The sequence below is a fragment of the Mesoplodon densirostris genome, chromosome 14, assembly GCF_025265405.1.
Source record: "Mesoplodon densirostris isolate mMesDen1 chromosome 14, mMesDen1 primary haplotype, whole genome shotgun sequence".
In the NCBI taxonomy this organism is placed as follows: Eukaryota; Metazoa; Chordata; class Mammalia; order Artiodactyla; family Ziphiidae; genus Mesoplodon; species Mesoplodon densirostris.
In genome coordinates, this window is record NC_082674.1 from 76138465 (window position 1) to 76152362 (window position 13898).

At 40.8% G+C, this 13898-nt stretch overlaps 1 protein-coding gene across 2 annotated transcripts in view; it reads left to right on the top strand.

Moving 5' to 3' along the window:
• MRPS5 (mitochondrial ribosomal protein S5) overlaps nucleotides 1-13898 on the top strand; it is a 31732-nt gene that overhangs the window by 2220 nt on the left and 15614 nt on the right. The window contains exons 2-7 of one of the 2 annotated variants that reach the window (XM_060117205.1): nucleotides 1509-1589; nucleotides 3996-4133; nucleotides 7061-7186; nucleotides 8968-9201; nucleotides 11137-11171; nucleotides 12719-12809. In XM_060117205.1, the coding sequence (XP_059973188.1) occupies nucleotides 1509-1589; nucleotides 3996-4133; nucleotides 7061-7186; nucleotides 8968-9201; nucleotides 11137-11171; nucleotides 12719-12809 (705 nt within the window). Of the gene's footprint in view, nucleotides 1-1508; nucleotides 1590-3995; nucleotides 4134-7060; nucleotides 7187-8967; nucleotides 9202-11136; nucleotides 11172-12718; nucleotides 12810-13898 lie in introns of those variants that run through there. The other variant, XM_060117206.1, reaches the window with a different exon arrangement.

Sequence of the window (13898 nt, forward strand, 5' to 3'; positions counted from 1 at the left end):
AGGCTCCGGACGCGCAGGCTCAGTGGCCATGGCTCACGGGCCCAGCCGCTCCGCGGCATGTGGGATCCTCCTGGACCGGGGCACGAACCCGTGTCCCCCGAATCGGCAGGCGGACTCTCAACCACTGCGCCACCAGGGAAGCCCTATATACATTTTTAAACTGGGCTGTCTTTTTATTAGTGAATTGTAAGAGTTCTTTATATTTTCTAGATACAAGTCCCTTGTCAGATAAATGATTTGTAAAATTTTCTCCCCATCTGTGTGTTGTCTTTTCATTTCCTTGATAGTGTCCTTTGAAACACAAAAGTTTTAAATTTGGATAATGTCTGATTTACCTATTTTTGGTTTTTGTTGCTTGTACTTTTAGTGTCATATCTAAGAAACCATTGCAAAATCCAAGGTCATAATTATTTACCCTTATGTTTTACTCTAAAGGTTTTATAGTGTTTGCTCCTACCTTTAGGTCTTTGATCCATTTTGAGTTAAGTTTTAAGTATGGTATAAGTAGGGCTCCAACTTCATTCTTTTTGCATGTGGATACTCAGTTGTCCCCGCATCGTTTGTTGGAAAGATTATTCTTTCTCCACTGGTTTTTCTTGGTGCCCTTTTCAAAAATTAGTGTCCAGTGAATGCTGTCAGAGCCTGTTCTGAACTTACTGTACTGTGTGAAGTGGTACACTGTACGCTTACAGCCTGGCGCTGCAGGGGCTCCTGATGAAAGAGGGGAGCAGAGTGCTGTGGGGATTGGGGAGCCTTCACCGGGAGGTGGTGTTGCAGGCAAACCAGGAGAACCTGTCAGAGGCACACTAAAGGATTCGAGAGCTGAGTGTGTTGCAGACTGACTGCGAGTCTGGTGTGACCAGAGGGGGATGGAGAGGAGAGTGGTGGAGATGAGGCTGATGTGGAAGGTTGGGGCCAAGTCGCAGCCCTGTAGGTGATGCTGAGAGTTTTGAATTTGTTCTGCAGATAGTAGGGAGCCAAAGAATGATATATCAGGGCTGTGCGGTGACTAGACTTGTAGTTCTAGAAAGGCCTGCCTGTTACCAAAGGGAAAAGGGGAGGGGGGTAAATTAGGAGTTTCAAATAAGCAAAAAAAAAAAAAAAAGAGAGAGAGAGAGAAGGGCCTGCTTGACAGCAGATGGTGAATTAGAGGGAGACTGGAGGCAGACTGGAGACCTGTTAGGAGACTGTCAACAGGAGACTGTCCTTACCATGTGGCTGAGGGATGGAGCCTGAACAAAGAGGGGCAGTGAGACTGTAGGAGGGTGTGCAGCTGAGAGGGGGATTGATTTTTGAGGAGAATCTATAGGGCTTGGTAACAGGTCAGATGTGAGAGTGAAGGAGCCAATGTGATGTGATTTCATTTACTTGGGCAAGTGGTCATGGAGCCCAGAAATTACTCATTTACTTGTCTTGGTTCTTTTATTCTATAGACAATACTATTCTTTAGGTGTTAAAAAATTCCTTTTCATGCAGAAATGGATCTTAATTTTTTTTTTAATTTATAGGTCATTTATGGTCCAGGCAGCTTTACCTAAACAGCTTTCCAACAGCTTCCATTTTGGCATTGAAGACTGTTCCCAGCAATGGTGAGATTTATTTATCTAACTCCCTTTTCTTATAAGAGCTAGTGTTAAGAGTACTTTATGGGGGCTTCCCTGGTGGCGCAGTGGTTGAGAGTCCGCCTGCCGATGCAGGGGACACGGGTTCGTGCCCCGATCCCGGAAGATCCCACGTGCCGCGGAGCGGCTGGGCCCGCGAGCCATGGCCGCGGAGCCTGTGTGTCCGGAGCCTGTGCTCCGCAACGGGAGAGGCCACAGCAGTGAGAGGCCCGCGTACAGAAAAAAAAAAAAAAAAAAAAAAAAAAAAAAAAAAGAGTACTTTATGTAGTTTTTTTAAAATGTAAAGGAATGAAGTACATTCTTTGTAATAGAAATGGATAAGTTCTAAAGAGTACTTTTCAAATTTTTAATGATTACAGCTGTTATAATTCAAGGCTTTAAAAAATAATAGCCATGATTTATTGAGTAATGGCTGTGTCAGGTTTATAGTATGTTATCTTGGTTAATCCTCACCCCAGTTTTTGTGGGGAGTTGTTATTCCCATTTTACAGATGCTGAAGTGAGTCTCTGAGAGGCTAAGTGACTTGCTTAAGGTCACACAGCCAGTAATGGCAGGACTGGGTCCTGAGCTGTCTCGGATACTGTGATGTGTTCTGGAAACACAGTGTTTGCAGAAGGGGTGGGAAGGGTGCTGACTGGTGGAATGACCGCACGGTTCTCGGCTCCTCCACTTTCTGCCTGTGCAACCATGAACTAATGACACCGCTTGGACCCTCAGTTTCCTCTTCTATAAAATGAGGATGGTAGTTCCTACTTTAAGATTGTTATCTTAAAACATTGTACTTCCGAAGAGTACTAAAAGATGTATATCTTAAAACCACTTCCCTTTTCTAGGCCTTCTCATCTTCCAGTGACACTTTAACTTCCATCTGGTTATATTTCTAAACGGATAGTGTATATACTTGTTCTTTTCTCTGTTAACATCGTTATGCTAATTGAAGATTTAATTAGGCACCATCCCTGCTTTTTCTGAGCATAGTTGTAAGCACAATTTTGGTCGAATCTATAGGCAGTTATGTCTATGTTCTTCACAGCTGATCTAGGTAGTACAGTTGACCCTGTACGACCAGAACGGATTTGAACTGCACAGGTCCAATTATATGTGGATTTTTTTTCAAGAAATAAGTACTACAGTACCATGCAATTCGAGGTTGGTTGAATCCAAGGATGTGGAATCGCAGATAGGGAAGGCCAACTATATGTTATACGTGGATTTTTAACTAGCGGGGGGGGGGGTCAGTGCCCATCACCCTCACGCTGTTTAAGGGTCAACTGTATTCTCTTATTACGTTTCCTTTCTCCTACAACATTTTCTTTTTCCTAGAGTTAGTAATTGCCTTGTTTTGCTTTGTATTCTTTGTACCTGTTGCAGTATTTTCCTAAAGGCTGCAACAGATGGGTCAGAAATAGTAATAATTTTTCTAAAATCCCTGAAACACATCACTAATTAACCAGTTTGGTTTAATAGAAGAGATTTAAATTAGAAGGAAGAAATTCTTCATGGTGAAAACTGTTAAAACACTGAAGTGAAACCTTCAAGGGCAGACTCTGTCTTTGAAGAAGTCCACCCAAAGGAGCTTCCTGGGCTTGCCCCTCTGTGGACTCCATGCTATTCCTGCGATGGAGACTTCATGGTCCGAAATTAATAAGCATTCAAAGGATCAGAGCAAAATTGTTAATGGATCGTTGGTGGATGATGATCTGTAATTGAACTTCAAATGTGATTTAGCATGAGCTGCTGCCACCTGCTGGTTTAAAAAGCACAATGCAATTTGAGCAAACTCAGTTGTAGCCACAGTACATTAAAAGAGATTATTTCTGAATTCTGAAGTTGATTTCTTTCTACTTTTGACAGTTGGACCTTTGTAGGCTAACTACATGATTATTTGTGAATAGTATTTTGGTCTTTTGAAAAAGATTAAAGAATTCTAAATTTGATGGTAGTGATTTTTACACTCTTAAAGTATGTCAAGGATTGTAGTTCTAAACTACAAGAATAAATTCATGTGCACTTGATATTTTGTTGAAGGTTAAGAAGGCTACAAGAAAAACTAAAATGTGTCCAACATAATGGGATTTAGAATGATTATTGAAGATCTGAATTTATTTAAAATGAAAAGCCAGTATTTTCTATTTACTTTTAATTGAGTAATTTACAAAGTAAGCTAATAGGTCCAGAGAGACCTCACTATGTCATCTGAGCCAGCCTCCAGAAGTTTTATTTTTTAAAGAAAGACTGTCCTCAAAATATGATTCTTAAAAGTTCAGGATTTTAGTGACTTATTTTTATTAGTAACAGTTACTTTTTGGTGCTGGCAGTGTTTCTCCATAGGTGTGGAGCATCTAACAAAGTTTTATTCCATCTACCTGCAGGCTCTTTGTCATCTCCAGGAATCAGAGACAACGGTCATCTTATCAGCTTGACCCGTGCGCTACAGACACAGTGCTGTATTTCTTCTCCCAGTAACTTGATGGGCCAACAGTATAGATTCTATAGTTTCTTCACTAAATGTACGTAGACTGGCCACAAACTTCCCATTTCATGAAACAGGAAAATGAAAGGTGCTTTTGTATCTTAATTTTTCTTCTTTTTCTTTTTCCTCCTTAAATGAATTAACACTTCAGAGATTAATATATGAGGTACAGGCATACCTCATTTTATTGCACTTCACTTTATTGTGCTTTGTGGATATTGCGTTTTTTACATATTTGAGGTTTGTGGCAACCCTGTGTTGAACAAATGTATCTGCACCATTTTTTCCAACAGCATTTGTGTGTTGTCTCTGTGTCATATTTTGGTAATTCTTGCAATATCTCAAACTTTTTAGTTATTATATTTGATATGGTGGTATGTGATCCGTGGTCTTTGATGTTGCTACTATGACTGGCTGAAGATTAGCAGTTTTTAGCAGTAGAGTATTTTTTATTTATTTATTTTTGAATATTTTTAAAATTAAAGTATATATATTGTTGTTTTAGACATAATGCTATTGCATGCTTAAGACTGCAGTATAGTATAAACATAACTTTTATAGGCACTGGGAAACGAAAAAATTTGTGTGACTCACTTTATTGTGATATTTGCTTCGTCGCAGTGGTCTGGAACCAAACCCACAGTGTCTCCAAGGTACGCCTGTGCTATTAAAATAAAAATGTTCCTCCATGTACCTCCTAGAATTATCTCACATGCTACCAGTTGTATTGTACTATACACACTTTTGGGAGTACTAGTTTACTTTAATCCCCTCACTTGGGGCACCTGAGGTCTAAAGGACCTGTGGAATCCCTGGAATTCCAGGATGGAATTGTGGCCCAAATCCCTGCTGATTTAGATTCACACAAAGAATATACTCAAAATCTGTTTTCAGTTGCACTTTAGTTGAGGAGATAGGACTAATCAGGAAAAGTTAATTTTATTTATTTATTTTGCGGTATGCGGGCCTCTCACTGTTGTGGCCTCTCCCGTTGCGGAGCACAGGCTCTGGACGCGCAGGCTCAGTGGCCATGGCTCATGGGCCCAGCCGCTCCGCGGCATGTGAGATCTTCCCGGACCAGGGCACGAACCCGCGTCCCCTGCATCGGCAGGCGGACTCTCAACCATTGCGCCACCAGGGAAGCCCCCTTTTAGTCTTAATGAGTGATTTGCTTATTCTCATTCTAAGAGAAACTGTAATTGATTGACCTCCTTATGCCTCCATTAAAAGTGTTCTCACTGTGAACTTTCAAGTTTTTGATGGCATTTATGGATACCATCATTTTTAAGCAATTAGGAAAGAAAATCAGTCTTTAGTGAGAGTTTAGTTTGAGGTTGGTAATTTTATTTCAAACCTGTGGTTCTTTTAAAAGAATCAGTGTCAGTCTAAAGTTTGAAGTTAACCCTTTGCTTTGATCAGGGATACACAAAGCAGCATGTGATGTAGAAGCTTACTTTTGTGAGCTTCAGTTATGCAGATCATCTGTAATAAATGTTTGTATTTTTAAAAACAGGGTACTATATAGCTATAAAGCATTAAAAAATATTATAAATCCAAAGCATTTTTCCCTTTTCATGTTATCTACCCAAAGGATCAAGGTATAAGGCCTTTCAGGAAGCTAGCAGGTAGAACTTTCATTTTTATTTTTATTATTTTTTGAAATTTTTATTGGAGTATAGTTGCTTTAACACAATTAACAATGTTGTGTTAGTTTCTACTGTACAGCAAAATGAATCAGCTATATGTATAATATATATCCCCTCTTTTTGGGATTTCCTTTCTATATAGGTCCCCATAGAGCATTCAGTAGAATTCCCTGAGCTATACAGTAGGTTCTTATTAGTTATCTGTTTTATGCATAGTATCAGTAGTGTATATATAGTGTATATATGTCAGTCCCAATCTCCCAATTCATCCCACCCACCCACCCCTTTCCCCCCGGTATGGTAGAATTTTTAAAGCCTAAGGGCTCAGAAGAGGAGAATGAAGATACTCATTTGAGTTCTAGAATATGTTTAATATTTCAGGCATATAGATATATGTATCTTAGATTTTTGGCTAGTACAACATTTGTATGGCTCTGATTCTTTATTAAATTGGTAATGGAACAATCTGTGGTCATAAAATCAATTGGTGATACTGTGAAAGGTAGAAGTCCTTGTGAAGACAATTTAAATCTAATAAATGACATAGCTATACCAATAAAATTCAGAAGTGGTCAAAAGTAAAGAATCTGAATATTCCACAAGTACAAAGGGGAAAATACTGCTTGCAATGTATGATAGAAAAAGATCTGGGACCCTAGAAATTCACAAATGGAAATAACTCAGCAGTGTCAGGGTCTATATATAAAGAAAAAGGCAACAACGATGATTTAAGAAATACACACATACACATGCAGGTATTAACTATCAGACCGCTACATACTCATTCTTTCGCAAGTATTGGTTAGGCTATAATTAGAATTGAAGGTGAATTTGGGCATCTCATTTTGAAGGATATACAGAGATGTTTAGGGCATTTACAGAATAGAGCAAACAATCCAAATTATTAAGATTTTGGGGTTCAAATTGCAGTGTTGGTACTTTGGGCTAAGAGATCTGTATTTTGGAAGTCTAGTTACTGATTATCTCAATAGTTATAATGGAGGCAAGAAGGCAGGGAAGAGACCGGTCACACAGTTGTTAAAATGTCTGGGAAACAAATCTACTGGAAAGTAACAGGGATTGAAATATGGTCGTCTTTTGTGGGGGAAGGCCATATTCTGTAAAAGGAGTAGAATCGCTTCCTCTTGGGCTTTCCAAATGTAACCATGTGATGTGTGCAAAGAATGTTTTAATTTTGCTTTCATTGCCGTAATGATATGTGACCCGACTTCTTCCAGCCTTTTGTATTCAACAGGAATAAATCAATAGACCGTAGATCATTGCTTGAAGAAATTTTTTAAAACCTATTTCTTTACAGTGACAGCAGATGAGCTGTGGAAAGGTGCCTTAGCAGAGAGTGGTGCCGGAACAAGAAAAGGAAGAGGCAAAAGAACTAAGAAAAAGAAAAGAAAGGATTTGAACAGGGGTCAGATCATCGGTGAAGGTAAACTTATTTATAAAAACAGCTAATGTGCTTTCTAAGATTTTTTCTCCAAAATTTTACAGATATTTTACAAACTAGAAGCATAAAACATTTCTCAAGAAGGGTATTAGGTTCTGTGATTTTAGGGTCCAGCCAAATGGCTTAATGCCCCATGATTCAGGGAAAGGAAAATCCCATAGAAAGGGATTCATTCATTTAGTTATTCATTCAACAAGCCTTAAGTGCCCTTGTGTGGCATCTGCTGCAAAAGTCCCTATCCTCAAAGAACTTATGATTCAGAGGTAGAAGGTGGAATAACTGGAGAACTGGCTTAACTTTCTCTCTGAAGGGCCAGGTAGTAAATACTTTTTTAGCCTTATGGGCCACATGGTCTCTGTTCCAACTATTCAACTCTGCTGTTGTAGCACAAGAACAGTCATAGACAATACATAAACAAATGGGCATACCTGTGTTCCAATAAAACTTTATTTACAAAAATAAGTGGTGGGCTAGGGCTTCCCTGGTGGGGCAGTGCTTAAGAATCCACCTGCCAATGCAGGGAACACGGGTTTGAGCCCCGGTCCGGGAAGATCAGCTAAGCGTGTGTGCCACAACTACTGAGCCTGTGCCCTAGAGCCCACGAGCCATAACTACTGAAGCCTGCGCGCCTAGAGCCCATGCTCCGCAACAAGAGAAGCCACCGGAATAAGAAGCCCACGCACCGCAACGAAGAGTAGCCCCTGCTTGCCACAACTAGAGGAAGCCCACGCGCAGCAACGAAGACCCAACGCAGCCAAAACTAACTAACTAAATAAATAAATTTATTAAAAAAAAAAAGGGGTGGGGTAGATTTGGATTGTGGGCCTTACTTTGCCAACTTCTGGAACACATGATTGTTTATACTTGTGTTTTTTAAAGAATAAAAATAGTATACTTGAATCAACATTCTTTACTGTGGTTGCTGACAAATTATCTTTGATAGTAATAGCCTTTTGGATGTAAAGAAAACACCTTTCACTGCACTTGTAGCTGTTGCATGTCTCCTTGGATGTTTTCCTCCATGACTTACCTTATATCTTATTTATTTATTTATTTATTTAACATTTTAAACAATCATATCTGTATACTTTCTCAACTAAAAAAAATATAGAAACCTAAAGTCCCCCTTGATGCCTTTTTTATCTCTCCCAATCCCAGTTGCCTCCCCTAAGGAAACCACTGATTTCATTTTGATGTGTTTCCTTCTGACATTTTCTAATGCTTTTATATATATAAATACCCTAAAAGGAGTATATATTTTCTTCTAAAAATAATTAGATTATGTCATATGGTACCTATTGTCTTATAATTTCCTTTTTTTCACTCAGTAATAGGTCTTGGAAATTGTTCTATATCAGAACCTATAGTGCTACCTTATTCTTTGAACTTAGTACAGAGTATTTCATAGGTTGGATATGCCATAGTTCATTTTACTGTTCCAATATTGCTGGACATTTAGATTGTTTCTGTTTTTTGCCTTTACAAATAACACTTCAGTGGACATCCTTGTCCAAGCACACATATGCCTCATACCTGCATGGGAGTGTTTTTCTAGGCAATACCAGTAAGTGGAATTACTAGCTGTTATGGTAGGTATGTTTAAAATTTTAATGAACAGTGCCAAGTGGCCTGTAGAGTGATTATGTTAGCTTAAGCTCCCACCAGCGGTATCATTATCTATATACACATTGCCTGGCATTTTAATACTCAAGAAATGAATGCTTTTAAAAAATCCTGATTTATGTATGTTTTTAAACCTTCAGGGCGTTGTGGCTTCCTATGGCCTGGTCTGAATGTCCCTCTTATGAGAAATGGAGCTGTGCAGACCATTGCCCAAAGAAGCAAGGAAGAGCAGGAGAAGGTAGAGGCGGATATGGTCCGGCAGAGAGAAGAGTGGGACTGGAAGAGGAAGATGAAAGTCAAACGGGAGCGAGGATGGAGCGGAAACACATGGGGAGGCGTCAGTCTTGGCCCCCCTGACCCTGGTCCCAGTGGAGGTAGCAGGGTCCTGGTTTTGCTTACATTGTGACAGAGAGAGCACTCCTATCTCTGGAATTCTTTGATATGATTTTATTTACTCGTCTGTTTAGATTGCCTTCTTCCTGAAAAGGATTTGAGCATCATTGAAATAACTTCACATTATTACCCAAATGTATTTTATGGAGCACTAGAGGCCTATAAGCCAAGAAGTATTCCACAAATAGGGGGCAAAGCACTGGGTTCTGGTGTCTTTATTGTGTGGCTTCTCAGAGCATTTGAACATGGTGGTGTGCATTATGGCTCTATATAAGTCATCTGTGGGATGCAGTTTCCCAAATGCTATTGGTCATGGGGTATGGAGCAGCATGGCTTGGGAGTGCTATTTTGATAACAGAAGAAACCAAATAGTTGTCATTAAGCCTCATCAAAGTACACACGGAATAAAAGTTGATAATATTTATCAGACTAAATTAGAAAACAAAGTCATCTCCCACTGCTTCCTGAGTACGTAAAGAAGTAAAAATCACCTGAAATAGTCATTCTTGTCAATGAATAGGAGATGAAGAAATAGACAAGGGTTCCGCTGCTTTCTTTAGTTTGGCTCAGAGAGGAGACGAGAGGTTGAGGTGGAGAGACTCAGGCCAGCATGCTTAGGACTGAGCAGAATGCTTGCATTGGGAGAATGAAGATACGGGAGGGAGAGAAAAAACCCATAAACTTAAGTCCCTAGGGAGGGCCCAGATTTAGAGTGTAGATAAATGGAGGAACTTGTGATGGAAGAAAGGGCAGGGGACAGAGTCAGGTAAGCTGCGTTGGTAGTGGAAGGAGGGGGCGGGGCCTGTGTGAGCCTTCAGTTAGTCTGTGAGGAGGAGATGGGCATGGATGAGCATGGCCACCAGAATATTTTGATGAAAAGGTAGGGTATCTGGGATGGGCCTCAAAATTATCCAGTGGAGTGGGACTTGGACAGAGTTTAGAGGAAAGAAGATTGGCTGTGAGTTGATAATCGTTGAAGCTAGCTAATGGTACATAAGCTCACGTTTTGCTGTTTTGTGGGGGGGTTGCCTATGAATGTAAATTTTCTATAGTAAGAAGTCATTAAAAATAAAATAACACAGAGAGTGTTTGAAATGGCTGCTGTGGTGAGAGGAGAGAGACCTAACTAAAAGGATGGAAAAGGCCAGCAGGCAGCAGGGAGGACTTGACTGAGTTGGAGACCATGAGTTTTTAGTGGCCCAAGTGTGTCCCATGCTTTGATTTCTCTACAGCAGCACCTGGCAGGTCAGGTGTGCCCAGAGAGCTGCATTGATTCCATCCTGGATAGTGTGGTGGAGAGGGGAAGAGGCGACGGAGTTGAGGATATTCACAAGACCTGGTGGAAGTGTTGGACTGTGGTGTCTTGACTGACTGGGAGAGACTGGAAGACCAGAGGGGTGATGGGGAAGGGGAACAGTGGTCAAGAGTCTGGAGGTGCTGGGGAGCCCCAAGGACCATCACCTTTCAGTCACTGAGTGAGAGCTGGAGAGGTGGGAGGATGCAGTCAGGGTGGTCTGAGTGGTTGAGTTTATGAATTTAGTGGTAGAACAGTTTCTGGTGATGATGGAGGATCAGGGTGTTGCTTTGATAGTGGCACCAAAGTATCTGAGATTCTTTCTTAGTTAAAAGTCAGTGATGGGGCTTCCCCGGTGGCGCAGTGGTTGAGAGTCCGCCTGCCGATGCAGGGGACACGGGTTCATGCCCCGGTCCGGGAGGATCCCACATGCCGCGGAGCGGCTGTGCCCGTGAGCCATGGCCGCTGATCCTGCGCGTCCGGAGCCTGCGCTCCACAACGGGAGAGGCCACAACAGTGAGGGGCCCGTGTACCGCAAAAAACAAACAAACAAACAAAAAACGTTCATATACTAATTATATAGACACATTTATCTGTATACCTGTTTCTTTTCTCCCTACAGAAACATATGATGATTTCGATACCAGGATACTTGAGGTGGGCATGCTGAATTAAATACCCAGTTAAGCCTTGGGAGAAGTTGGGATGGATGGAGTGGGGTGGGTGGAGAGGGTAAGGGGAACAGTGGGGAAAAGCCTTTGATGAGTGACTTTTTCTGAGCCACAGAGCTGCTTCGGGTAAGGAAATGATGGAACTTTAATTTCAGTTACTTGATCATATTGGCTTTTCTGCCTGCTGCCCTTTTGGGGGGCCACCCATTAAGGTCTCAAAACAAAGCAACTTCAGTGGTATTGTTGATAACAGAATTTGGAGATTGCATTTACGTTTCCTCCTTAAAGCAAAGGTTGCAGTAGCAATTTCGCCTTGAATTCGGTGTATCTGGCACTCAGTTCAGTGGGCAGAGATTGAGGGGAGCCATGGGGAAGGGTAGAAAGCTTGGAGTTGCTGTGTATGTCCAGCTCTTGGTGGGGAAATGATCTGCTGGGCTGCTTGTAGGCCCTTGAAACTGAAGCCTGTATCAGGTAAATTGCAGTCACTCTTTCCAGGGTGTTTCCTAAAATAGTCAACTTCCCTTTGAGCTAGTGCCGCACACTTAGTGTTAAATGCCATATGGAATAATCACGTATTGAGTTTGTGATTGAATGTGTATATTGTTTCTTCAATATCAATTGCATTACAGAGTTTAAGATATATTTACAAGTATTTTAAGTCTTTGGGTCCTAGCTTACACCCTTTTGAAATTAATTCCTTTGAAGAACTCTTGTCTATGTGGGTGATTTCCTGTAAGATTATCCACAGGAGTGGGCTTGAGCTCCCTTTTCTTACCTTATGGGAAAGGGGCTGCCATGTAAGCAGTTTAGTTAACGTTTCATAGTTCTTGGTAAATTTATAAATATGCTCAAAAATGCAGATTTTCTTGTAGTTCATAATAAGCAGGTATTTCCAAATTTTCTATTTTCAGTTGAGCCTAACCCATAGAGATCCGGTCCTGTGCTAATTATTTCTATACACTGCATTTTATCATTTCTAAGATGCACATTTTTTCATATTTTAACATCTCTGATATTGGGATGTGATTGATTGGCTGATGGATTGATTTTTGGCTGCTCCACGCAGCTTGTTATATCTTAGTTCCCTGACCAGGGATGGAACCCAGGCCCCAGCAGTGAGAGCGCCAAGTCCTAACCACTGGACCTCCAGGGAATTCGAAGGATGTGTTTTTATAATCAGTTAGTTATAAACTATGTCAGAGTTTAATCGGCACCTTTTTATCTTTCTTTTGGTGCGTTCATTAAAATAGGGTGTATCGAGTTTTACAGTTCCAGATCCTTTAAAAGTTGTCTCGGTCAAACTTTCTAACAAGCCTGTGAAATAAGAAGAGAAAGCCTTACTTCCATTGTACTCCTGAAGAAACAGTCCAGATAGAGGTTTCCCATTGGAGAAAGTGTGCTCTTGGTGCTCGTGGGATTGAGGGATGATGTGTGTATTCACCACGTGTACCTGTGTGTGTGTGAGGAGGTCACTCCAGTTCCCTACTTCAGAATTTTCTTAAGGTGTAATATTTATGAAACATTTTCTTTTAGGTGAGGAATGTTTTCAATATGACAGCAAAAGAGGGAAGAAAGAGATCATGCCGTGTCCTGGTCGCTGTGGGGAATGGCAAAGGAGCTGCAGGTAAATGGGGGTGTGATCACATACGAAGAGCTGGTGGTGGAGGGACAGCTGTGGCCTGGGCTCAGCCGTGGAGTCAGTGGGTTCAGGCTTTTTTGACTAATTAAGTCTTTCAGCGGCTCACAAACCATGTGGTAAACCCATATAATCCCGTAGAGTCAAAAGAAGGATCTTCCTACATCTGCCTTTTTCCATGAAGACAATGAATATTTTAAAAGGCTTAAGACACTATTGTTTATGTATAATAGTGAAAAACAAGGTGGGGGGGAAACACTAAATGTTCCACAGTAGGGACACAGTTACAAGAAGAGTATAGCTATACATTATAATAGTCTATAGCCTTAAAGAATTATGGAAAATTACTTACAAAATAATGGTAAGTCAAACGAACAGACAAAAACCCACTTCATATAGAACTGTGTAATATAATCCCAGTTTTTTAAAAGTATGTTTATATGCAAAGAAAAGACTGGAAGGATTGGAAGGATATACACTGAAAAGATTAAAAATGTTTAATTAGTATGTTTGCCAATCATTTAAATTTCTTCTTGATACTTTTCTCTAAAGTTTCCATAGTGAACATGTTTTTGAAATGTATACATGAGTACATTTCAAAAGGGAAAGAAAAGTGGAAAACTGCCTATTTAAATCCATACTGACACTCTCAAAACAAGTAATACCTATAGATAGTATGTTGCCAAAGGAAACCACTCTTAACAGTTACTTTTATATCTTTTCAGAAATTCTTTGTTTGAATATCACCATATATCTTTTTTTTTTTTTTTTTTTTTTTTTTTTTTTGCGGTATGCGGGCCTCTCACTGTTGTGGCCTCCCCCGTTGCGGAGCACAGGCTCCGGACGCACAGGCTCCGGACGCGCAGGCTCAGCGGCCATGGCTCACGGGCCCAGCCGCTCCGCGGCATATGGGATCCTCCCAGACCGGGGCACGAACCCGTATCCCCTGCATCGGCAGGCGGACTCTCAACCACTTGCGCCACCAGGGAGGCCCACCCACCATATATCTTTTTTAAAAAATGTATACAAAGGGTCATATTACATCCATAATTTTATAGCTTGTTTTTCTTGCTTAGT